Raw genomic sequence first — 25,891 nt, 5'->3', positions numbered from 1 at the left:
GGAGAGGCTGAGGGCACGTGGAATGATCAGCTGGAGAAAGTGAGGCTGGTCCTTGTGGGTCCCTTCCAACTCAGGGGATTCCATGAAATTAAACTAGTGACAGTGGTGGAGTCCCCATTCCCTGAGCTGTCCCAGGAATGCCTGGATGTGGCACTCAGTGCTCTGGGCTGGGTGACAAGCCAGGCTGGACTCCATCTGGGAGGTCTTTTCCAACATAATGATCCTGGGATTCAAGTCTGGGCAGGATTAATCTGTAATAATTCACAGGGTTCAGACACACTTTCCAATGGTTTTCTTTTTAAATGTCTGAATCATGACCAGGTTCTGCTTTGGAGGAGGGGTGGTAAATGCACCTGACACCTTTCCCTGTGCTGCTCCAAAACTGGACACAGTTATTTACCCTCATTCCACAACTTCCAAGCATGTGCACCGTGAACTCATGCCACTCTGCTCTCTCAAAAAAAGGAAGTTTAGCCTGAGTTAATGAGCTCCAAAACACACAGGGGAAATGTTTTTACCTCTCGTGACGCCAAGTGCTGGTTCCACCTCTCCTGACCAGGCTCTGATGACACCCCCAGTGCAAACACAGGACAGATCAGCCCGGGTGAGGGGTCGGTGACACTGCCAGCCTGGCACCACTCGTGTCCTGGCAGCCAAGGAACAGAGAGAAAGGTCAGGTCACTTCTTAAAGCCAAACACCAGCCCTCGAGGCTCCACTGGCTCTTGTTTTAAACATAAACATCTTAATTTAAATAATATCAGTGTTTGTGAGAAACTGTTCTGGATTCTCTGGAGCCTCGGCCAATTGAAATGTCAGCGTTTATTTGGGATTGAACAGAACTATTTCATCCTTCCCTGCTCGGAACACACACGTGTGGTTACCGAGCTACTTCAAAGCCCGAAGCTGTGCAGGAAAAGGTGATTTCCATCGCCACCGTGTGTCCGAGGCAGAAAACGCCACAAAAACTCCACCCAACAGCGCCGAGAAATCCCACCGAGAGCAGGGAGAGGCCTGATAATGCTCCCCCTGATCCCTCTGTGTGCGGCCTCTGGGTTTGCTGGGCACAGCTGCCCCAAAACTTTTGTGTTTCACCGGGGGCTCAGCCTGCACTCCTGCACTGGGCTGTAGGGGAGCAGAAATGAACAGCAAATAATTTCAAATAGCAAATGAAAGTGACTCCATTCGCTAAAACCTTTTGAGCAGCAGCGTGTGAGCACTGAATTCATTGCAGAGCATCCACCTGGATCTTCCTGGAGTGCAGCTGGAGGGGCTGGGAGTTCAGCTGAGACCCTTTGGAGCAGCCATGGGGTGGTGGCACCTTCAGGGCTCTGCTGAGCTGGAAACCACTGCAGCAGACTTCAGAAAAAAGGACTTTTTTGTCACTGCTCCCTCCAGGAGCCACCAGGGGTCTGTGGCTCCAGCTCAGGTCAGCCAGGAGACGTGTCACTAAAATACCAGTTCAAAAACCTGTAAGACTCCATGGATTTTTAATGTTCCTTATTAATATTTTTTTAAGACCCTCAGCACTGAAATATCTGAAGTCCACGGAAGGCTGCAGCATTTTTACCTTGCCTTTCCTGGGAAGAGCAGGAACCAGCTACTGAGAAGACTCCCACGTGCTGATTCCTACCATTAACCACCCAGAGTCCTAATTCCCAGATGCAGGAAAAACCTGTTAGCAGAAGCAGTAAATATTTCATTGACATTCCACACTTCGCCTCTCCCAAATTCTAAAATTTTTCCCGTAATTTTTCACATGCAAAAGGAAATCATTGCCAGCATTTTTAATCTTGTTGGTAAATAGTTCAGACAAGGAGCAGAGACGGACAGGGAGGAATGGCTTCAGGCTGCCAGAGGGCAGGGTTAGATGGAATATTGATGGAAAAGGGCTAGATGGAATATCTGCCCTGTGAGGGTGGGGAGGCCCTGGCACAGCTTCCACATCCCTGGCAGTGTCCCAGGCCAGGCTGGACGGGGCTCGGAGCACCCGGGACAGCGGAAGGTGTGGGTGCCATGGTAGGGGTGGCACTGGGTGATGCTGAAGGCTCCTTCCACCCAAACCGCTCTGGATTCTCTCTGTTATCTCTGCTCTAATCCCCACAGGGCCAGCTCCTCCTGTACCTGCTTCACAAGGCCAAGCACAGAGCCACGGGAGCCCTTTCTCATGAAAATCACCCCTTCGCCACCTCAAGAGCTGGCGGGATGCCCCGAAGGCCGAACGCCGTCAGGAGCCGGGGTAAGCTGCTCCGGTGATCGTGGCAAGGAGCGCGGGGCTCTCTCAGGCGGGCAGAGGGGCTCAGAGCTGTTCCCCGCGGGACACCGGGCTGGCACGGGCTCTGCCGGTGCCCTCGTGTGACCCCAGGCTCCGTGCCCGCCCCGGCCCCGCCGCTCAGCCCGGGCCGGGGGGAATGGGGATATGGGGACGTGGGGATGTGGGGACATGGGGATATGGCAATGGGGATATGGGAATAGGGATGGGGATATGGGAATGGGGTTATGGGGATGGGGACGTGGGGATGGGAATGGGATTGGGGATGGGAATGGGAATGGGGATATGGGGAATGAGAATTGGGATATGGGGAGCGGAATATGGGGGAGTGAGAATTGGGATGTGGGGAGCAGAGACTGAGATACGGGGAATGGGAGTTAGGATGTGAGGGAGCAGGGACTGGGATATGGGAAGTGGGGATTGGGATGTGGGGGATTGAGAATTGGGATAGGGGCAGTGGGATATGGGAGGTGTTTCTGGGAAGCACAGAGCACTTCCTTGCACAACAGCTGACACATCCATTCCCCTGAAACCCTCCCTTTGGGGTTGCATCCCCATCTCCCCACAGCCAGAGAGGGGACTCTGATCCATGTGGAATGGGGTCTGAAGGCTGCTGAAGCCCTTCTGCTTGCTGCTCAGGACATCCTGGGAGGATCACACCCCCGAGGGCTGTGGGAGAGGCAGAATTCCCTTTGGAATCCACAGTTTGGGACCAGGCTCACTCTCCTGGAGCTTGGGCCAGCTGGGTTTCACCCCAAGGAGCTCAACCAGCCCCAGGGCAGGGATGGAGCGCCTGGCCTCCTTCAGCAGTAAGTGCCACCAGATAAATCAGCTCCCTCACCTGCTCAGGAAAAACCTGATGGTGCAAGGATTTCTTGGAACACTGGGATTTTGGAGTCACCATCCCTGAAAGTGTTCAAAAAATGTGTAAATGTGGCACTTTGGGGATGTGGTTTAGTGCTCACACAAATGATACAGTGTGAGTTCTGTCTGATTTTTCTCTGCTTATGATTGAGCTGGTTCAAATCCATTTTCTTGGGGAAAAATCAGAATCATAGAACCATGATTTGGTTTGGAAGGAACCTTAAAGCCCATCCCATGGGCAGGGACACCTGCCACTGTCCCAGGCTGCTCCAAGCTCCATCCAGCCTGGCCTTGGACACTGCCAGAGGTCCTGGGGACGATGTGCCAGGGCCTGCCCACCCTCCCAGGGAAGGATTTCTTCCCAATTCTCCAATCCAACCCTGCTCTCTTTGAGTTTGAAGCCATTACAACCTGACAGTCCTATTAATTTTGTTGCACGGTTGAAATCCATAGAATCACAGAGCATCCTGAGCTGGGCCCACAAGAGCCACCAGCTGCAGGGGCTGGGCACAGTGGGTTGAGGGGCTGCCCAGGCAGTGCTGTGCTGTGCTGTGTGACAGGATGTGACAGCAGGTTTCCTCTGGTTTCCCCAGGTGACCCTTTTGATAAGCCCCCGTGCCGGGGCTGCTCCTCGTACCTGACGGAGCCCTACGTGAAGTGTGCTGAGTGTGGGCCCCCTCCCTTCCTGCTGTGCCTGCAGGTGAGTGCCAGCAGCTCCCACAGCCCTGAGACAGCCAGCCAGGGCCATCACAGCCATCATTGCCCTCTCCAGCTTGCTCAGGGACAGGGAAATGACAAAGGGGGCTGGAGGGTGGAGCACTGAGGCACCATGGAAGTTAAAAAAGGGACCAGTGAAAATCTTGTCAGGGCAGAAATAACACAGCTCTGATCTTTTGTTCTGCAGTGTTTCACCCGAGGATTTGAGTACAAGAAGCACCAAAGTGATCACACTTATGAGATAATGGTAAATATTCCTTTTGGATAGCACCTGCTCAGTCCTGGGCTCTCACAGCTTCCCAGGAGTGAGTGGGGGACCCTTGCTCACTCATATTGCACTGACAGGTTAAGTGATGCAGTTCTTTGATTCAGAGGTCTTAAACTATTAAAAAAGGGAAATTATCCAGCTGGAACAGAGTGGAGTAGTGGAGTCATTTACAGCTGCATCTTTTTCTTGTGCCTGGGTAGCACAATGCACCTCACTAGTCCTTTAGCCAAGTACATTGACTTCTGTTTCTCTAGGCTGTTTCTTCATCCAAATTAATAGTTCTTAAAGTCTCCAGTAATTTTACTGTGTTTCATGGTACAAGATTGTGCAATTACAGCTGGGAGACAAAACATGTACCAGTATTTGCTGTGGTTGATGCCCTAAGTAATCCAATAATTATTCAATCAGGTTTTGTGGAAGTTTAAAGCTAGCAGAATTATCTCTTGTGTCACCCTGTGCTTCAGAACTTCTTTGCCCTTTCTGAGGTGGGCTGGAGCACAGGATCACAGTTTGTTCTTTTTTCTCCTCCAGACATCTGACTTTCCTGTCCTGGATCCCAACTGGACAGCTCAGGAGGAGATGTCTCTCCTGGAAGCTGTGATGGACTGTGGATTTGGGAACTGGTGAGAGTTCTGTGGTTCAGCCAATTTCAGTAGTGATGAGCAGTTTTTCCTTTCTTTTCCCTCACTGTTGAATTCATCAGTGCCCATTGACTGTTCAATGGCTTATTGTGGGTGAGACACTAATTAGCAGCTAAAGGAAGGCTGGAGTATCACATCCTGTTTTCATGAGCTAACTGTCTCCTCCTTTATTAAAAATAGTTGTGTTTAAAGTTACAGAACCCCAGAATTCACAGAAGCAGAGCTGAGAGTTCTTAGGTGCACAGTGCTGTCAGAAGTAGGACTGATAGCTGGTTACAGAGTTTGCCATTACCTGGAGTCAGTAAAAGGTGTAAAAAGCTCTCAGATAACATCAGTAAATTTCAAGCCTGTTAACGACGTGGCACATTCCATCAGCCAGAGGGTTTCCCATATGAAAACAGTGAATTTCGTTGTTCATGGGCACCCAAAAATGTTCCCTGGCACCAACATGTGAGTGTTGGTGCTGAGAGTGTGAATTCAGGCCAGTTCTCTGCACACACCCAATCTCTTGTCCAAAGTTACCTTTTCCCACTGAAGAAAAACAAAAAACTTAAAAAAAAATTTTTTAAACTTTACAAAATTTTTTAAAACCCAACATTTCCGTGTTGTTCACACGAAGCCTCCCCCTCTCCCCTCTGCAGGCAGGACGTGGCCAACCAGATGTGCACCAAATCCAAGGAGGAGTGTGAGAAGCACTACATGAAACACTTCATCAACAACCCCCTGTTTGCCTCCACCCTGCTGAACCTGAAGCAGGCAGAGGAGGCTCAGCACCACGAGACAGCCATTCCCTTCCACTGTGAGTATCCCAGCAGCTCTGGCAAGGACACCACAGATCCTGTCTGCCTTCATTCCCAGAGGGATAACCTGCTCTGATAGCTGGGGAGCGTCAGGAGCAGGGTTCTCTCCACACTGGGTTCATTCCTGGGTGTATCACACAGACAAGGCTGCCAGCTCCATGGGAAGGCAGGAGACAGGGTCTGACACATCAGGGGCTCAAAAGCAGAAGCTCCTCCACAGCCAGAGCACACAGAAATCACCCCAGCAGAAGTTCTGGATGTTTTATCCATTGGATTACAACCCACCCCGTCAGGTGTGTCCCTCAGGATGGATTGCTCCTCACCCTGCACAGCAAAGGGAGCTGAGCAGGGATTTCTGCCTTCAGGCATTCCCTCTGCTCCTGTGCACATTTTTGTGTCCCAGGCCTGACTGCTGATTTAATTTGTCATAAAATCACTCCTTTCAGCTATGCTGATTTCACACCTCTCCCTTGAAAACTGCCTGTTAAAAAAGTCTGCAGCAAGTTCACAAATTCTCAGTTTTCCTTGCATTTCACATCTTTAGCATTCCCCCAGTCTGGCAGCTGCTCATTCCAGAGCTCCCCAGCCTCCCTGGGTGAGGCAGTTCCTTGCTGTCTGGAGCTTTACATTTCCCAGTAAAGTGGTTAGAGCTAAACAGTAGGAACTGGGCAATTTTGGTTCTGTCCCTGGCTGTTATTGATATTTTTATGTGCCCTGGGCCAAGACAAACTCCCTGTGCCTCAGCCTGCTTTATCTGTGCCGTGGGACACACAAAGCTCAGCTCCTGCAGGAGTGCACTGTGAGCCTCAGACTGTTATTGTCTGTGAAACACCGAGCTCCTCAGCTGGGAAGTGCTGTAAAAACTGGGAATTCTCTGCCTTTCACTGCAGCCCTGTCAATGGCCCCCAGAAGAAGGCAGATTTAACACTCCTGTTGCTATTAACTAAAGGAACCTGCACGCTGAGCCCCAGGGATCTGCAGGTTTACAGGGGGATGCTGAGCTCCAAAATACAAAATTTAGATTTTATTACCTGTTTATTACCTTGAATTTGTGTTTGACTCTTGAGAATACTACCAAGATCTCAGATTGCTGCATTTTTCTCTGGATGAACTCTGTCTTTTCTGACTATAACACTGAATAAAAGCCCAATCAGGGTATTGTTCTTCCACTAATTATTCCCACTTTTCCTGCAAAATAAACACTTACTTACAGATCCTTAAAAGAAGATCTCAAGCCCTACTCAGCAGCTGAAAACCTTTGTTTTTTGCAGCTGCTGATGATCCCCCACGGCCCACCTTTGACTCCTTGCTCTCCAGGGACATGGCTGGGTACATGCCAGCCAGAGCTGACTTTGTTGAGGTAAGAAAAACTCTCCTCCCATTATTTTAAATTTGCTGCTGGGTGCAAGCTCAGCTCACACAGCCCTGTTTACCCCTGCCTGTCCTTGTTGTTCATTAAAAGCATCAGAGGAGGGCACAGGGCTGAGGGCTGCTCTAGTCCTGTGGTTAAATTTGAGGTCATCCCACGAGGAGCTGCCCTCTGATGCTCCCTCCCAAGGGGAGATGTTGGTGATTAAAGCTCTGGGTTAATGAGGGCTTTGGTGCCCGAGGTGGCGCTGGTGGCCTGCAGAGGCAGGGCAGGAGCAGGGCCTGCAGGACGTGCTGCTGCCACCAGATGTCCACATGTCCATGTGTCCATCTGTCCGGCCGGGTGGCCCTGCTGGGCACTGGGAATTGGCTGCTGGGCCACAGGATCAGCTCCAGCCCTGTCACCTGCCTGAGGGGAGCACACACACTGCTCAGACATCACCTGGGACACCTGCACTGCTCTCCCTGCTTTGGGCATGGAAAAGGCCCCAGTTCCTGCTCCTGCCCATGGAGGAACGAGCTCAGCCCCACAGGGCCTTGGGTTTGTACCTCTGAGCAGAATCAGCACCCAAAAATGCCACCCAAGGCTCTCAGGCACATGGGGGTGTCCTGAGCCAGGCCAGGAGTTGGACTTGGTGATGTTTGAGTCCCTTCCAGCTCAGGACATCCTGATTTCCATCCCAGTCAGGGATTCATGGCCTGGCTCATTCCCACTGTCCTGTCACAACATCCAGCTCCAGCTGCAGCCATGGGGCTGCATTTACACACATTTCCCCCTGGAAAACTGCCCTGGGCTGTTTGATGCCCAGGGATGGAGCCTCCTGCCCTGTGTCTGAGTAAACATCTCTGTCCCCAGTCCTGCAGGCAATATTTAGTGCTCGTTAGTGACAATGTATTAATCACCTCTGAACAGGAGTTTGACAACTATGCTGAGTGGGATTTGAGAGATATTGATTTTGTAGAAGATGATTCAGACATTTTGCATGGTAAGTGCCATATTCTTGTACCCAGTCTGAAAACTCTTCCAGATGCCTGTGCAGCTTTTCATTGGGTCTGTTTCTATTGGGAACATACACTTTTAATGTATGGGCTTTCATGTTTGGGTTTTTAATGCATTAAATCCATGAGGGTGGATGTTAATGCAGGCAGCAGGGAGGTGTGTAGTGTATGTGAAACACATTAGAAGTGTTGGACTCAAAGCTGTGTGATTTTTCATATGTTCAGCATGCCCTGATTTAGAGTAGCATCATTTGTGTGTGACAACTTCCTTTTTATTGTGAAGATGATTTTATGAGCCCAGTTCCTGCTCTGAGTTTCTGTGAACATGCTGCCTTAATCACATGAAATAACAGGAATTACTAAAGTGACATTTTAATCCACGGAGAGGAAGAGATCCTGCTTTTCCCCACGTTTGTAAGTACTCACAGGGTTTAAGAGTCCTGTGTTTATGCCTCAGAATGCTGCCATCTGTGTCAGGCAGTTCTGAGCTAAAGCCTTTGCATCCCTTGGAGACAGACAAATCCTTGTTACATACAGACAGTCTTGGCAGAGTTAAAAAAGCCAGTTTGAAGTTGAGCAGAGCACGCAGGAGCTTTAGGAATGCAAACTTCCCTGGCTCACGGCAGTTCTGAGTCCTGTGTCAGCCCCTTTCAGCTTTTCCTGAGGGGGAACTGGCTTGAGCCCATGGCAGGGACTCCTCCTGCCAGCTCTCTGCTGTTTCATCCTATTCTGGGTCCTGGTGAACTGAGAAAGCAAAATAATCTCCCACTCCTGCACATTAATGACAGATCCACGTTCAGACATAGGGGTTTTGCAGCACTCCCCTTCCACCTGCCCTCCTGCCAGCTCCCATCCTCCAGGAGCTCTGCTGGAGTTGGATCTGCTTGTGCTCCTGCACATCCTGCAGCAGGCACTTCCACAATCCAATTAGGAGTTCACAATTTCATTATGTGTTGTGTGAAAAAATACTTCCCCCCCGTCTGTCCGACGTTTTTGCCCGATAATTTCATTGGGTGCTCTCTGCTCCATCCTTCAGCTGTCTGCAGTGCTGGGGAAGGGATGTCAGGCATTTGCAGCGTGCACACTGCCTGGCACAGCTTGTGCAGCGTGGCCAGCTGCATTTTGGATCTCTCAGCCCAGGAACTCTGGCATCTGCCTCCCCACAGCTGGCCCACATCTGCCCACGTGAGAGTGGAAGCAAAAATGAACCCCCGGGTCCAGCCAGCTTCTTTCCTTTTCCTTGGGGAGAGCAGCAATTCTTTTCTAAAGAATTTGGAGTGAGATCTTTCACTTCTGTGATTTAATACAAAAAAAAAAAGGAAGGAGCCACATCCTCCCTGTGCTGCAGTTTTAAAGCTGCCCACTTTGCTTGAGAGAATTTTGCAGCCCAACTGCAGGAGCCCAGGGTGCAGGAAATGGCTCAAACAGGGCTCTTGAGAGCCGGGGTGGTTTTGGAGCTTTGTGCTTTGGGATGGGCAGAGGGGGCTGGGAGACAGCCTGCTGTGAAGGTGAAAATGTGACAAAAATGTGACCAAAATGTGACCAAAATGTGACCAAAATGTGACACGGGGGTTGAACACATTTCATAACCCAGAGAAACCCAAGCGGGGCCTCTCAGCCAAGACTAAGGCTCAGGTGGGGAAGAAAACCCTCAGTTTGTTTTCCTGCCACACGTTAAACCTCACTGGGTTCAAGATTAATTTTTGAAAATGACTTTCACATTGCATTTTCTGCAAGTCACTTAGGCTGGGCCCTGCAACACCCCAGTAAAATTTCTGTGGTCTCTCTTTCCTTCTCTTGGTGCACCAGAGCTCAGTGCTGCACATCCCACAGGAATATCTGTGCTTCCACTGGAGTGCAATTCCCCCTTCTTCCCTTTCTCCCACATTGTTTTCCGAAATATTTTGTAAAAATTATTTTTTTATGGAGTTCTGGATCTGAGCTGCTTGACCTCTGTTTTCTGATGTATATCTTTTATATGATATTTATATTTAAAGCTTTATCTCATGTATTTTACCTGTCAGATTTCCATGTCACTTGGTATTCCCCCAAGAAAATGCTATTTATTACAAGGTGGGAAGGCTCCCAGGCAGCTTTTATGAGGATCACAGAACCTGTACCTGCTGCCTCCCCAGCTCTCCCCACCTCACAGGAGGTCACAGACATCATTCTGTCACTTCTTGGTATTAGTGAGATGGCAAAAATTTGTCTGAAATCTCTCCTATTTCAGTTAAATTCTGGAATTGTTCTCTTTTGTTCAGTGCTGGCAGTACAGTAAGGGCATGCAAATATATATTGCAGTTACACAAAAACATAATGGACAGATCAAAAGCACCAACCAGTTACAAGCCTAATTCAGCCCACAGTGCTTGAATATTTCATGAACTACAAGTTTTCATCAGGCTGAATTAGAACGTTGGTAATTTATCTTTTTCCCAGCTTTTTTCCCCCCTTCTCATGTAAATGATTTTTCACTTCTAACACTGCAAAGTAATTGCTGAAACCACAGATTTAGAAGTGAGTGGAAATAGGCTGCAACTGGCAGGGAAATTTGAAGTTAAGCTGCAAGGCAGCCCATGTCCTTCCTGACAGAACACAGGGTTTATTCTGCTCTGGGAGCTCTGCCTTGCTCCAGAGGCAGAGAGCTGCTTGCCATGGGTCCTGCTGTGCTCCAGGGTGGCTGAATTTGGACTGCAGCCCTTCAGCTTGTCCCCAGCCCAGCACACACTGGTCCCACAGGCTGTTTACTGGGATTAGTTTGCATTCTTCCCATTTTCTGGGCCTCTCCTGCCAGGGCAGGTTCTCTCCATGGAACAAAGCTCTCGCTCATTAGTGTTCCACAAACTTTCCTGCACACCAAGTGAGGCTGAAGAGGAATGAAAAGCAAAGAAACTGTTTTGGACACACTCTGGAGAAACCAAAATATTTGGGGTTTTTTTTGGTTTTTGGTTTTCTTTTTTTTTTAGTGGAGGAAGGAGCCTTGAATTGCTGCCTATCAGTGGAGCCTTCAGAGCCTTATCAGAGCCCAGAGTGGGCACTGAGCACTTGGATTATCTCACAGCAGCAGCACAAACAGCTGCCTCCCTGCAGATCCCTGGGGAAAAGCACAGCAGATCATTCTCATTCCCCCAGCATCCCCTCTCTCATTTCCATGCAGTGTGTGGCACTGGAGTAGTCAGAGTTATTCATGCATCCCAGCTTTGGTAATCGCCTGTCCTGCCTCAATCTGGCTCTTAAAAACAAAAGCCCCTCCAGGAGGGCATGTGGCAGCAAATACTAATTTCCCTGGGAGCAGAAGCTCCATTTTTTCCCTTCATTTGTTCCTTCCTCTCCCCAGCTGATCATCATTTCTTTAGAATATTGTGCACCCAGGTGAAAGCATCAAAACTCCATGGTTAGAGGTGCATAATTACTTGTGATATTTTTAGAGGTTCTCCAGTGCAGTTTCTGCATGTACTTATTAAGTTCTGCCCACACAAACCCCAGAAAATAACAAGTTGGCTGAGCTTGCAGAGGGTTTCAAAACTACAAAAATATTTTCTGTAAATTGGCTCCAATTCCAGCCCTTCCTAATGGATTTCATTCATGTTTAACTTGCTGCATTCCCAATTTCTCATCCCCACATTTTAGCACGAAGGAGAATTTGCTGTCTCTGCTTGTTCTTAAATTAGGAAACTTCAATCCCTCGCTGTGAAAATACACAATGATGCTGGAAAATGCAAGAAATTTGGAAAAACAAGGAGGAATATTGCAGCACCCCTCCTAGCTCATACAGAATCCTTTACTCCTAGATTAATGTCAGAGCAATTTGGGACAAACTGAAGGGTTTTTTGTTGGGATCAAGCTCCTGAATCCCCCACAGCCTTTGGGCTTTGTCCCTGTTTGTATGAAATTTGATTACCCAGAGGGATGCAGGGATGAATTTCCCAGAGGCTGGGGCTTCCTGCTTTTTACACCTACATACATATTTAAGATAGACACAAAACCACACTTCTTAATTGCATTATTAATTATTAATCTGAGAGTACAATCGATAAACTGCCACTATCAGTTTTGCTCTTTTTGTGTAATTACAGAGAGAAATGGATCCTGGGTTCTGTCTCCCTTGGGCCACCCCAGTTCCCCTTTTTCCAAAATCTGGTTGTTGTGTCACAGCCTCCAAAGCACTGCCAAGCCTTGAGCCTCTTCCTTCTGAGAGCACATGGAAATTATTAACATAAATTTAAAAAAAAAACAAACCCTAAACATTAAAAATCAGCCACTTCTACACTCATTTAATGGCCTACAATTTGTGTATTATCTAACAGAGCAAGGGAATGGAAGGTGATAGGTGTCTTTTTATCTTGTCTTTCAAAAATTTACCCAAAAAAAAAGTTTATTAAGCTAATGGCTGCAGGCAAAATGAGCTGCAGGTTCTGTGAGTGGCTCAGCCAGGCTGCAGACAGGTTTGATTTTGGGAAGGATGTGATTCCTAATGAGCATGGCTTTTTTCCTGGGCTTCTTCACATTGTCCTGAGCTATTCTTTGTTCTCCTGGCAGACAGGTAAGTTTGGAAGTTAACAAGCTGGAATCTTCCAGATGTCTTTAACAACTGTAGCAAAAGCTACTTTGAGTCCTCACAGCCAGAGCTGCGTCTGCTTTTTGGAGTTCCCTGTTCTGGGCAAACATCTTTGCCCAAAGATGACACCTCAGGTCCTTACCTCTTTTCTCGGGAGAAGGAAAACGTGGCGTGAAGGAACAAATATTTGCTGGTAGCAGAACAGTCCCAGAAGGAAGAGGAGAGGAGTTCTCAGGACCTGCCCAGGTTCTTGTTGGCATGGGTGTACTCACAGTGATGGATTTGGCAGGAGGAAGCAAAGGAAACCTTCCCCAGGCAGCAAGGACTGCACTGAGTTGATGCCCCTGTAAAATTGCCTCAGGATTTTCAAACCAGCAAAGCAGTGACCATTTCAGCCTAATGTGAACATAAAAGCTTGAAATTGAGCCTCCTGCAGTGATTGCTTATGAATTCTTTAATCTTTGTGTTTTGCAGCCCTGAAGATTGCAGTTGTAGATATCTATCATTCCAGGTTAAAGGAAAGACAGAGACGGAAAAAGTGAGTTTTGGAGCAGTCACTGAGTTTTCCCTTCCCTGTGCAATGCTGATGGATTACACATCATTCATTTCCTGCTTCAGAAAAATCCTGCCAGACTGTGACTGATTGCTGGACCCCCACTTTTTCCCCAGAAATATTTGCATCATTATTTTTAAATCCTAGTGGTCCCTAAGTTAGTTTTCCACACTGAAGATAACTCAATTGCTGACGTGGGCTTGAATAATTTATTCAGCTCATTTGACAGTGTTCTGGAATGACTCAATCTATTAATTAAATTAAGTTTTATTATAACTTTGAAGTACTTTGTTCAATATTTAAAATTATATCTTGCTGGATTACTCCATACTGGAAGGATTAGTGATTTGAAGTGAGGCTGCTCAAGTCCTTCTCATAAAACTGCACAGTTCTGCTGAGTGACAGGAAGGATTGACCTGGTTCTTTATAATTCATAAATAAAAAGTATTTATGTGGTGTAATTTCCACCATGATTAATCTTGTCATACTAAAGGAAAGTGCTGCAGGGCTCTCCATAACTCTTGTGGTTACACCAGTGTCAGGTTTTGTGAAGTTCCAACAGCAGGATAGGACAAAAATCTGGAAAATGACACAAAAGTCCCTGATGTCACTGTCAGAAAGGTGACTCAGCACGGGACAGGAAGGTTTTGTGCCCAGCACAGGAAATGTCATGGATTTTACAGAGAAGTTCTGAGCTGAGCCTGACAGCCCAGCTCTGTGGTATCTTGTTTGCCAAAGTGGAGTCACCACAGAGCAATGGGCACGTGGCACTGCTCACACTGGTGACACAGGGATTTATCAGGCACCTCTTTCCCTCTGCTCCTCCCCTGATCCCAGCAGGAGCAGTTCAAGCCCAGAGTTAGCTCCATCACCTCTTTAAAACCCAGGCTGCCATGCAAAAATGCCTTTCTGCTGTGCCAGTGGTGGCATTACAGTCCAGCTCTACCCTGTGCTTTAGCAGGGGGAAGTTTGTCTCTCTCTGAAGCTGGAAATGATGTTCATGAGACATTCATTACCTCTGATTTTGGAAGGACAAGTTATAAGGTGCTGTAGATGTGAAATCTGTGTCTAAAGAAGCAATTTCCAACCTTTAAAGTGATTGCAGCTCCCTTTGTGCTCTGTGCTAATGCACAGCACTGTCCAGAATTTACCCTGATTAAAGACACACTGCATCATGTTTCCATTCCAGCCAGCCCAGGGCTTATGGAAATTTCATTCATGTTTGGTTTTAGACTCCTCTGATGGTCTAAATCAAAGTTTCTTCTGAAGCCTTTGTGTTTGTGAGGCAATGCAAGAGTAATGGCCTTTATTAATATAATTTTGTTTCATTTCCAGAATTATAAGAGATCATGGCCTGATCAACCTCAGAAAATTTCAGAGTGAGTATCAGGTGTAACTGCTTGACTTCAAAGTGGCAAAACTTCACACATTCACCACTTCCAGGTCACCAGTGTGGTTTGTTCATACTGGAACATACTCAGATGTTCTAAATTCCAGCAGATTTCCTGCCCCAGCTGTTTCCAGCCGTCTGGTTCTAACTGCTGCCAGCCCAGTGTTTTAGTTACTGCCTCAAAATTGCCAGAAGTACTTTGGGCTCTGCTGAGTGGGGAAAAGGGGGAAGGTGAAACCCAGGCCTTTTAAGTGCACCTCACTCTTGTGAGAAATGACTGAACAACATTCAAATATCACCCTTTATGCCTTAAGGACTTTAAGGGCTGTAACTTTCTGTTGCTGTTTGCTCAGCAATTTGTAGTTGTGGCACCAAAATGTGGATTTTTAGGCGGTCCCGAGGCTGGGGCTCACAGCAGCCCCCCCAGAGGTGTTTTCTCCTGGCAGCAGCAGTGGTGACATGTGGCACTTTGCCCCTGCAGTCCTGGAAAGGCGTTACCCCAAGGAGGTGCAGGAGCTGTACGAGACCATGAGGAGGTTTGCCCGCATCCTGGGGCCCGTGGAGCACGACAAGTTCATCGAGAGCCACGCGCGTGAGTCCGGGCACTGCAGCCCTGCACACAGCCCTCTCCTGCAGGGCACGGGGTGCTTTTCCTCCTCCTCCCCATCTAACTACCTCAGGAAAACAAATACATTTGTGGTTTGATGTGTTGAATGAGCAGCCAGTGGGTTTTTTTCCACGAAACTGTGTCCGAGCTCTTTGTTTGAGTTCGCAGCTGACTGAACATTCTGGTCATGTGTTAGAGGTAATATTTTTTTATCTAAAAGAGCACTGTTTATTTACTGGGACTCTCTATCAGGGGAAGAATAAAATCCCTATATTATGTCTGTGTGGAGAGATTGGGAGCTGGCAGCAAAGTGAATTCTTTGAAAGACACACGTTAAAGTATTTAATGTCACATAATTACATAGTGCAGTGGTCATTATGTCCTTACCTTAGGGGAGAGGCATTGTTCCATCCCTGAATCAGCCCATAGCCTGCATTTAGGCAGATTCCAGTCCGAGTCACCACATCCTGCTTCATTCTGTGACTTAAACTGGGACAGTTGTTGCTCATTAGAAAGAACAAAGCATTTACGAAGTTGTGCCCGTGTTTTCAGGACAGTCAGTGTGAAATACCAAAAGCATGATCCTGCAAAGTCATGAGTCCTGCATGGGAGTGCTGCTCCTGGAACCTGGTTTTGTTGTTGTGGTGGCTGCAGATCCTCAGGTGAACCTGGCAGTCAGGGACAGGCACTACACAGGTCAGCAGGAAATAAATTCACAAGGAAACTTGCTCCCTGTAAAACTGAGCAGTGCTGGAAGGCAGCTGATGAAAGCAACAGACAGGAAATATCTCTGAGCAAAAGAAACATTTCATAATTTCATCTTACTGACTGCAGGAAAAAAACTGTCTGCAAGGAAAAATTTTGGAAGGTCCAGCTAGGAAAATCATAGTTCCAAGAGAATATTTGATGTATAAGGAGCCTGGCTGGAGTAGTTCTTCAAAGCTATTGAAATGCCTTCTAGAAATCCCACATTGTTGTTATTTGCCTTGTCTGGGGCATGGCAAAGGGACTATCAAAGCATGAAGAAAATGTCTTTTCAGAGCACAGAAATTCTAGAAACCAGCTGAAATCTGTGACCAAGGAGCATGGAGACAGATCCTGAGATCTTGTGGAGATACCAAAAGCATGATCCTGCAAAGTCATGAGTCCTGCATGGGAGTGCTGCTCCTGGAACCTGGTTTTGTTGTTGTGGTGGCTGCAGATCCTCAGGTGAACCTGGCAGTCAGGGACAGGCACTACACAGGTCAGCAGGAAATAAATTCACAAGGAAACTTGCTCCCTGTAAAACTGAGCAGTGCTGGAAGGCAGCTGATGAAAGCAACAGACAGGAAATATCTCTGAGCAAAAGAAACATTTCATAATTTCATCTTACTGACTGCAGGAAAAAAACTGTCTGCAAGGAAAAATTTTGGAAGGTCCAGCTAGGAAAATCATAGTTCCAAGAGAATATTTGATGTATAAGGAGCCTGGCTGGAGTAGTTCTTCAAAGCTATTGAAATGCCTTCTAGAAATCCCACGTTGTTGTTATTTGCCTTGTCTGGGACATGGCAAAGGGACTATCAAAGCATGAAGAAAATGTCTTTTCAGAGCACAGAAATTCTAGAAACCAGCTGAAATCTGTGACCAAGGAGCATGGAGACAGAGAGATCCTGAGATCTTGTGGAGGGAGGTTAACCCTGGCTGTGGTTTGTGTGTTCAGAGCTGACCTGTGCAGGCAGATAACAAAGAGCCACATTCCCAGTCCACCCCACTGACCCACTTTTGCTTTTTTGGTTTTCCCTCCTGCCACCTCGTGGGGTCCAACAGTGGAATTTGAGCTGCGCAGGGAAATAAAGAGACTCCAGGAGTACAGAGCAGCAGGAATCACCAATTTCTGCAGTAAGTACCTGATGCATTATTCAGCCCTTTCCCATCCATCAAGGAAGGGAAGGATGATTTTACAACATTCAGGATGTGTTGAATAAAAAGGCACTTAGTTCAGAGAGGCTCTGGAGCTGAGCAAGGCTTCAGCAATGATGCACAGTCCAGCTGGGCTGGTTTGGAGCTGATCTGAGCCATCAGCGTGGAGATCACAGTGTCTAACACAGCTCTGCTCTGGGCAGCACTTTGCAAAAGCTTCATTTAAAAATATTTATGTCACAGCACAGTGGTCTCTGGGCTTTATCTTGGGACAATTTCACTGCCTGTTGACACATGTGATATCTGGAGAGAGGCCTAAGACCTCTACATAACAAAATGGCCTGGTTTATCCTGGAATTAGATCATGGAAGTCTTTTTTGTTTAGTTTTGGCCTGAAATTAACAGGGGGAAGGGTGCAGGGTGGGCTCTAATCCCTTCTGGTGCCAAGTAGTCACCACGAGGGAGAACAGCAGAGGCTGGGCCAGAGGCAGAGCCCTTCCCAGTATCTCCTGAAGCAGGGGCAAGCCAGTCTGGAGTGATTTGGGCGAGGCAGGTGGTGAGGGCAGGCTGTGTGTGTGCCCCAGGTGCCCGGACCTACGACCACCTGAAGAAGAGCCGGGACGAGGAGCGGCTGAAGCGCACGATGCTCTCGGAGGTGCTGCAGTACATCCAGGACAGCAGCGCCTGCCAGCAGTGGCTCAGCCGCCAGGCAGACATGTAAGCACTGCCACGGGGTGCCCAGGGAGCCTGCCCCATCCTGGCAGTGCCCCCATCCAGCTGGGATGAGCTTTGGAGCAGCTTGCTCTGCTGGGAGGTGTCCCTGCCCCTGGGACGCGGTGAGCTCCAAGGTCCCTTCCAAACCCAAACCTTCCTGGGATCCTGTGGTTCAGTTTGCATCCAACACATTTTCCTGCCTGATGGTAACAAATCCATTCCCAGTTTATGAAAGTGGGAGCAGCCTGCAGAACTGAGAAGGGCAGAAAAGTGGGTGACAGCAGTAATGCTTGTTGAGTGCAGGCAAAGGAGGGACTCAAACCCCTCAGTTTTCTCAAATTTACATTTCAGCAACTGAGCTGCTGTTCATAAAGTCACGGAGGGAAATGAGCTCTTGATGGATATTAATGAGGGCACAGCTGATGCCTGAAATATTTCAGATGATTTTAGATGTAGCAGCATTATTAATGTGTCATCACCCTGCACTTGGATTTAAGGAGCAAACATAAAGGAAGTGCATCCTGTGTGCAGGAGATGGTTTGGAATTTCCCTACTCAGTCTCCACTGGATTTTTAATTGTGTGTCCCTTCACGTTTCTTTGTTGGGTTTTTTAACAGGTTTCAGACATATTTTTCAATGTGGGAGCACTAAATATTTATAAATCCTGTTGACTCCTAGTCAGGGCCTGGGTTATGCAAGTTGAATTGTATAATTATTACAAGTTGTGGAAGAAGCACTTTCAGGGCCAACACATGCAGTTATTCTTAAAAAAAAACATGAAGGCAATTTGAAAATTTCCTTTCTTTTCAGTGATTCTGGCCTGACTCCCACGGTACCAGTTCCTTCAACTACAGGTAAGTGTTAGATGATGTCTGCCAAAAAGCCAGCAATGTCTCTCTGACAGCCTTTTTCTGACTTTTTCTCGAGTGCCAAAGTGTCAGTCCTCCAGCCTCACTGTTAAGCACTGCTTAAGTCAACATCACATCAATCTGCAAGTCATTCCACTCACATATCCTGCAGGACTTTTTGCTGAATTTTTAGATTTTTTCTGACTAGAGGTCAAAACCCATCCTAAAGCTACATTAGCAAGGCAGGAAAGAAAAGAATTTTCAGTCTGTAAGCACAAATCAGGGTTTTTCCACCAAGAGGACCCCATCTCCTTTCAGTGCCCAGTAAGCTCAGATTCAGGGGTCAGTCAAGGTCCTCATGAACAAGACTTAAATAAATTCCCATCCCATTTGTTGAGGTCATGGGGTGACTGAGACTGGGATAAAGTTTTACTACAAGGTTGTTAAATGTTCCAGGGAAAATGGCTTTGGCTCTGTCCCTACACCCAGTTTTTATGGGGATGCTGTTAAACCACTTGAATTAAACCTCTCAGAGGTGGACACTGGGTTTATATGTTCTTCCTCATTTCCTCCTGGTAAATTTGGGTCAGGATCCCAAGCAGTGAGTCAGGGCACTACAGACTGTTCTGAACCTGTTTGGTGATTGCTAAGATCTGGTATTTTGGAGAAAAAAACCAGCTTTGTGTATCTCAGAGTCCATGGAGGGAGGACAGTGTCTTCCAGCTGAAGGTCTGGAATGAGGGAATGATGAACTTCCTTTTTAGTCAAGGATCCAGTGTCCCAGGAAGGGGATTGTGTTGCCTGTGGAGCTGTGATAGCTCACAGTGTTTACAAGCAGCATCACATGTGGAACAAAACCCAAACAAAATACCATAGAGTTGCTAATTAAGCAAACATCCTGCCCAGGGATGCTGAGGAAGAGCTGCCACGTGGCTCTAATTAAAGGCTGCATCACTCTGAATATACAAGAGGGCAAATTAATGCTTCACTTCTAGATTCTAAGCTCTTGACTTTGCAGCCTTGATAAGTTTTATTTAATATAGTTTGTGTGTGTGTGTGTGGTATTTTCTGGGTTTTATAAAAGAGTAAAACTGAGTTCTGGCATGTCCCTCCTAGCACAGTGGCCCCATGCCATGGGAAGAGGGAGCAGTGCTGAGAAAGAACTTCCTTTACACCTCCCACAGACTCACACTCCAGCTTCTCCCCAGTCCCCCAGCTCCCTCTGCTCAGGCTCCTCACTCCCAGCCAGATCCCTTCTGTTCCTGCAGATGCCCAGGAGACACAGAGACTTCCCAGTGCCAGGGCAGGACCTGGCCAGGGCAGGATCCTTGGGAAAACAAATTCTTTTTTTTGCACATTTCCCAAGGTCTCATCACTTCACCAAATTTGGGAAGTTATCCTGGGGTAGAGACCTATCTCTAATAGTGCTAAATGTGCAACCCCAGCACAGGGTGAGAGACTTTTTCCAATGTGAATAAATAACCCAAACTTTGTCCTGAGCTCTGCAAGTTGCAAAAAAAAAAAAAAAAAAAAAAAACCAAAAAAAACTATTAGAAAAAGAAAAAGCCAAACCTGCAAGCAGACATCCCTTGTGAAAGTTTAGGCTGTGCCAGGTAATGTCCAGCAAAGTAAATAATAACTTTATAACTGTTGTTTATATAATAACATAGAAGCAATAGTGAAAGTGAGAAATACCAGATGAGCTTGTGATAAATATTCCTTCAGAACTGTTCATCCTAACAGACAAAAAAATCAATCCCCAAACTGCATTTGCCTTGCAATACCTGTATGGTATTTAAAGGCATTTGAAGAAAACTCTGCCTCATGAAGCTGTCAGTAATGCCAGAGAGAAATTGGCTGCTTAATCACACCAATAAAAAGTCTCATCATCCTTACAAGGTGCTGGTTTCAGCACACCTGGCACACCCTCCCTGGAGCTGGGATAGTCATGCCTGATGCCAGTCTGACACAAAGCTTTTGTCTTGCAGTTCCTCCCAAAAACCAACAGCTCACGAGTCTCATGCAACATTCACAGAGCTTCAAATTGCAAAACCAAACCTTTTGTGGCATCAGCAGAGCTTTCTGCCGAGCCCTAAACAGCCCTGTCTGTAAGCACTTGGCTCCAGCTGGGTTCAGTTGCCTCCCTAGCAGAGCCCAGGAGCTGCTGCCCCCTCCAAACTGCTCCGTTCTCCAGCTTTTCCTTCCTCGTTCCACAGGCAGGCGCAGCGCCCCTCCGCTGAACCTCACCGGCCTGCCAGGCACTGAGAAGCTCAACGAGAAGGAGAAGGAGGTGAGGAAAGGATGGAAGGATCCTCTCTGTAAACTGTGTCTGCACAGCACAGGGCTGCCCACACCACGTCTGGGGAGCTGTGAATGTCACCTCACTTACAGGCCCTGACTACTCTTCCTTTCTCACAGAAATCATTCAGGTTTTCCAGTTGGCTTCTTAATCCTCTGTGCTACACATACAGCACAAACTGGCTGATTTAGCAAAGAAAGGAGCAGAGCACCAGGGTGTTATTTGGTGCTGTTACAACATCCATCTCCCTGCCTGCTCTGTGAGGCTGGGCTGAGCAGAGGGGTTAATTTTTCTTAATGAACACTGGTTGTTTTTCAGCCCAGTGCAGGCCTGTCCTCTAACTCAGTGAACAACTATTGAAATAAGAGATTATTATTTCTTAATCCAAGCCCTGAGGTGTCCTTAGGCTGCCCCAGGCAGGTTGCAGTGAAGCACAGCTGTACCTCAGCCTTCCCTCTGTGCGTGTTTCCTTTGGATGGAGCTGGCAGCACTGGGAGTCAGCTCCTGGCTCCGTGTGGAACTGGCATTCCTGCTCCATTCAGCACGGGAATAATGGTGGCAGGACATCAGTGTGTGTGTGGAATCTGATTTCCTGGTCAGCTGAGACAGAAAGTCTGAGGGCTGAGGAATTCTGCAATTTCCTATCCGTGAGGAATGAGCATGAAGCATTTCCTTATTAAAGGGAGGAGACAGACAGTTTCTCCAGCAGGAGCAATGCCGTGCTCCTGGAAGGCAGCTGGAATTTGGGAGCTGAGCAGGAGCTGTACAGCCAAACAGCTCAGGGGCTGTGCAGAGCCATTCCTTACCAAACTTCCAACCACGGAATGCCTTCCCTGCACGGCTTCCATGCCAGCCTTGTGGAGAGGGAGCTGCTTTTGTAGAAGGTATTAGAGCCTGAGTCTGCAGGGGATTAGCAGCCAGATGCCCTCCCTGGCTCCTGGCCAGCCAGCCCAGTTGCTGCTTCCAAGTCTGGCATGTGTGCTTCCCGGGCTTGGGAAGGAGCAACGCCCACACAGGACACACTCAGAGCTGTGCTCCTCTGAGCCCAGGGCTTGCTTTCATCCTCCTCCTTTATTTTTCCATCAGGAATGTTTCTGAATGCAGCAGCCAGCAGGCTCCTCCCCTCCCTACCTGTGGCTCCAAACAGCGTTCCCGTGTGCCTCCGCTGTGCAAAGAAACACTGGAAGTGTTCTCAGGAAAATATTCCCCGTGCTCCTCCCCCAGCAGGGCTCTGGGAATGGAAGAACATGACAAGTGTTGGTGTTTATTAACTTCACCTTTTGTCTTGCAGCTCTGTCAGATGGTGAGGTTGGTCCCTGGAGCCTATTTGGAATATAAAGCTGCTTTAGTGAACGAGTGCAACAAACAGGGAGGCCTGAGACTGGCGCAGGCTCGAGCCCTCATCAAGATTGATGTGAACAAAACCAGGAAAATCTATGACTTCCTGATCAGAGAAGGGTACATCACAAAGGCCTGAGGACAGGCAGCAGTGCTTGGCTGGAGCAGGCAGATGTGGAGAAGCTTTGAAGTCGCTTTGACAGCGCTGAAAGATTTCACCAGTGTTGAATGAAGGACATTTCCTTTTGTTTAAAACCTTTTGGGGCTTTTTTTTTCCTTTTTTTTTTTTTTTTTTTTTGTAAAAACAAGTAGGGAGCTTTGTTAAATTGCATGAATGCTGACATTTGTCTGGGTTCCTTTGACTCTGCTGTTGTCAGGATTCCTCTGCCTCGCAGCGCTGGGAAGGATCATGTGCCATACAAGCTGATCTTAAACGTGAATGGGCATTCATTCCTCACACCTCCTGTGGCTGCAGAGAGGATCACGGTACCTCTGCGCTGATGGTGACAAAGAATAAGGACACAGTCACACTTTTTGCAGTACAGGGTACAGAAATGCAGTCCCTCCCTCCTTGTGTTCCTTCCTAAATCAGCAGCAGCTTTCAGAGGCGACAGCACGTGCCCGAGGGTGTAAAAATAGAGCTTGCAGTGGTCCAGTCTTTTTAACTTAATTGTGATAAAGGATGAGAAAGGACATGGCAGGGAAGCTCCTCAACAGTTGTTACTTTTATGTGGTATTAGCACATATCCCAGCAGGAGGGCTCTGCACAAACCAAGGAGCTTCAGCCGCTCCCCCCCGTGATTTGGGGGTGTCAGGTTAAATATAATCCCTCAGTTTCAGTCTTCTGCTCCTTGGGAAGGCTGGAAGCTACAGCCACTGCAGCTTTTGGGAACAGGAATAAAAAGGTTCTCGGGACCCTGATGTTCTCCCACAAAAAAAAAGGAGTGAAGAAGCTCCTGTTTGTGGGGTTTTATTCCCTCAGTGTTACCAACGACACACCCGAGGAGGTGCCACAAGTCACTGCTCAAACACAGCCCCCATGCCATCAGCTGATCCAGGAGCTTCAGTACCAAACGCTGGGATCTGGCAATCAGTTGGATGATGAAGATTCTCTGCAGGTGCAGCTTGTGTGTTTATTGAACAGTAAATTGTTTGTCAGACAGCTTCCTGCTAAGGTGTAATGCCGGAATAATGTCCCACAGGAAAGGCAGGAGCCAAAGCAGGTGGGCTGTTGGATGCTCCCAAGTTTGGGATCTTGTGGAAGAGCCTAACTGAGCTACAGCTGCACCAGTACCTATCTGAGGTTGTTGTTTGTTCCCCAAGAGTAATTATCCTGTGGACATGAGGTGCCATTGAATGTGAAGTATTTTGGTTTGTAATAAAATCAAAATGACTTGAAACAATCTTACATCCACGTCTGGAAACAATCTTACATCCACGTCCCCAGACTCGGAGTGAGACTGTAAAGGTCACACAGCTGCCTGGATCTATATCCATCAGCTCCTCACCAGGAGAGAGGAGATGAACCCCAGCAGCGGCCGTAGGGATGCAGCCACTGCATTTCCTAGCAAATATTACTATTTAAAGAAAAGCAGCAGTAATAAACAACGTGTTGGAGATTAAAGTCCAGAAATTAAGACTGGGGATGCCAAGGGAAAGGGCACAGTAAGGTGTAAAACCTTGGAAATGCTTTTCCCATCACTTTTAACAGTTAACAGCCAAACTGCCTTTCTTTTGCCCAGCCTTTCAGGTGACTTGCACCCAAAAGCAGTAAAGGGGCCGAGGGCACTGGAACCATCCTGGGGTTGGTTTTGGGGGCTGCTGCTGTGATTTGGGAACCCCAGCCCTCGCTGCACTCCAGACTCACAGCTGGGGGATGCAGAGCCTCAGTTGCAGACTCGGGTGGATGTGGAACATTAAATATGGAAGAAGGCTGGAGAGGGGCCCTTTGGGCTGGTGGCACCTGCAGAATCGGTGACACCAGGGCCGGGGGACGCGGGGAGGCTGCGCTGCTGCAGCCCAGCGGGGCTTAGTCACAGCACTGAGGTATGCACGGAATGAGCCTTCCCGGGGCTGTGTTATCCGCCTGTCATTAAAGCATCAGTGCTGGGGGTTTTTTTGGGACTCACAGCTGCTGTCACCCCAGCAGCAAACGCACTGGGCCCGCTGGTGACTCAGCCCGGGAGGTGGGGGCTGCCTGGAGCAGATCCTGGGGGCTCCTGCCGCCCCAGCAGCGGCTCCTGCTCCCCACGGAGCAGATAACGCTGATAACGACGGCACACGAGGAGCCCTACTTTTAGTGCCTGCTCAAATTCCCATCAGGAGGGGCCTGTGAAACCTAAACCGCCTCCCTGGGAGAAAACAGCACGCTGGAGCAGCAGCTTTTGAGCCGTGGTTAGAGAAACCCCAGGCTGCCATCCTGGTGAGAAGGGAAAAGGGAAAAATCCAAACCCACGTAGTGATGCCCCACAGTGATCCCTGGCCTTCCAACAAACTGGCTGGGTGACCTTCCAGGAAAAGCCAGCATGGATTTATTAGTGACTGGAGAAAGCACACGCAGTGGCACAGACAAAGCACCTTCCCACAGCCCTCCCTGTGGCTGGAGCCAATGGACAGCGCTGGGACTGAGCCCATCAGCAGCACCAGGCACACAAATTCCTGCAGCCCCCAGCCCACTGGACCTCTTCCCACCTGGCTGCTTCCACAGGGGAACCACAGCCTGGCCACACATCCCAGCTGTGTGCTGTCACACCTGGCAGAGCTGGGTCGGGACCATGTGGAACCCAGCAAGGAGGAGGAAGAGCATGGGGAGCACAGAGATGGGGTCAAGAAGCAGCTCAGAGTACACAGGTGTCCAGTATTTTGGGTCTCAGGGAGTGGGAGCTGTTGGGCAATGCCTGCCCCACCACAGGTCCTCCGTGGCCACAGGCAAGGATTGTGAGCACCCTTTGCTCCAGGGAATGCACCCTGGAATCTCCTGAGCTCTCCATACAATCACCAACATCTCATTTCTTTTGCAAAGCCTGTCTGGAAAGTCAATGTTTTATGAACCAGGCGCCAGCAGTGAAATGGGAACGGATGGGAGCTCAGAGCACCTCATGCAGTGCCGGAGGGGCAGGCACTGCCAGAGCAGCTCCCAGGGGATGTCTGGGGTCCCTGGGACGGGCCAGCCCCCAGCTCAGCTGCCCAGGAGGCAGGTGGTGCTGTGCAGGCTGCGATGGGGAGGGAGCAGTGAGCACCCTGGGGAGGCTGAGCTGCCAGCCCATGTCAGTGCCCCTGCTCCCGGCCTGGCCACAGAGCCCAGCCCTGGGCTGTGCAGGGGGGTCAGGACAGGACAGGGAGCATCCTGGAGGCACACGGGCCACAGCCCTGGCTCACGTGGCTGCTCAGCCCCTGACTCAGCAGGTGAGCACCACATGAAACTCACCCCACCCTCCCGAGACAAACCAGCACCCTGGCACCTCTCTGTGCGTGGCGTGTCACTGAGGGACCTGCCAAAACACAGCCCACGCCGTGGGGTCCCTGCACCACACAGCATCCCTGCATCCCTCTGCCTAGGGGGGACCAGGCAATGCAATAAGGGCACCCCAAATATAACAAACACAAATGGCAGCAGAGCTACTCCTCCTGACCCTCTAGAGCCCACGGTCACCCATAGCCCATGGTGGGAAAACTGGCCTTGGGGGACAGCACTTTCCTCCATGAGGCACCTGGGTGGCCAGGGGCAGGCAGGGATCCTGGCACGCAGGGCAGGGCAC

The 25,891-nt window shown here is 48.7% G+C and overlaps 1 protein-coding gene across 1 annotated transcript; it reads left to right on the top strand.

The window, feature by feature from the left end:
* Positions 1 to 2,815: 2,815 nt before the first annotated feature.
* TADA2A (transcriptional adaptor 2A) lies at positions 2,816 to 23,541 on the top strand. Its single transcript, XM_041482813.1, has 15 exons — positions 2,816 to 3,079; positions 3,728 to 3,834; positions 4,039 to 4,098; positions 4,651 to 4,742; positions 5,402 to 5,559; positions 6,832 to 6,920; positions 7,842 to 7,914; positions 12,960 to 13,023; positions 14,374 to 14,417; positions 14,910 to 15,020; positions 16,842 to 16,913; positions 17,519 to 17,651; positions 18,459 to 18,502; positions 20,713 to 20,786; positions 22,087 to 23,541. The coding sequence occupies exons 1-15, from the start codon at positions 3,055 to 3,057 to the stop codon at positions 22,270 to 22,272; spliced, it is 1,332 nt and encodes a 443-aa protein (XP_041338747.1). The 5' UTR covers positions 2,816 to 3,054; the 3' UTR covers positions 22,273 to 23,541.
* The last annotated feature ends 2,350 nt before the right edge of the window (positions 23,542 to 25,891 follow it).

Source organism: Pyrgilauda ruficollis, unplaced genomic scaffold (assembly GCF_017590135.1).
Source record: "Pyrgilauda ruficollis isolate IOZ18807 unplaced genomic scaffold, ASM1759013v1 scaffold59, whole genome shotgun sequence".
In the NCBI taxonomy this organism is placed as follows: domain Eukaryota; kingdom Metazoa; phylum Chordata; class Aves; order Passeriformes; family Passeridae; genus Pyrgilauda; species Pyrgilauda ruficollis.
The sequence above is the reverse complement of the archived record's forward strand: the minus strand, read 5'-3'. Positions and strand labels throughout refer to the sequence as shown.

What these genes read in the sequence shown, in the direction of transcription:
- TADA2A (XM_041482813.1), top strand. Translation starts at nt 3,055, where the DNA reads ATGGAGCGCCTGGCCTCCTTCAGCA. An exon ending in GACAGCCATTCCCTTCCACT is followed by an intron (nt 5,560 to 6,831) that starts GTGAGTATCCCA and finishes TGTTTTTTGCAG; the next exon opens with CTGCTGATGATCCCCCACGG. An exon ending in TGATTCAGACATTTTGCATG is followed by an intron (nt 7,915 to 12,959) that starts GTAAGTGCCATA and finishes TGTGTTTTGCAG; the next exon opens with CCCTGAAGATTGCAGTTGTA.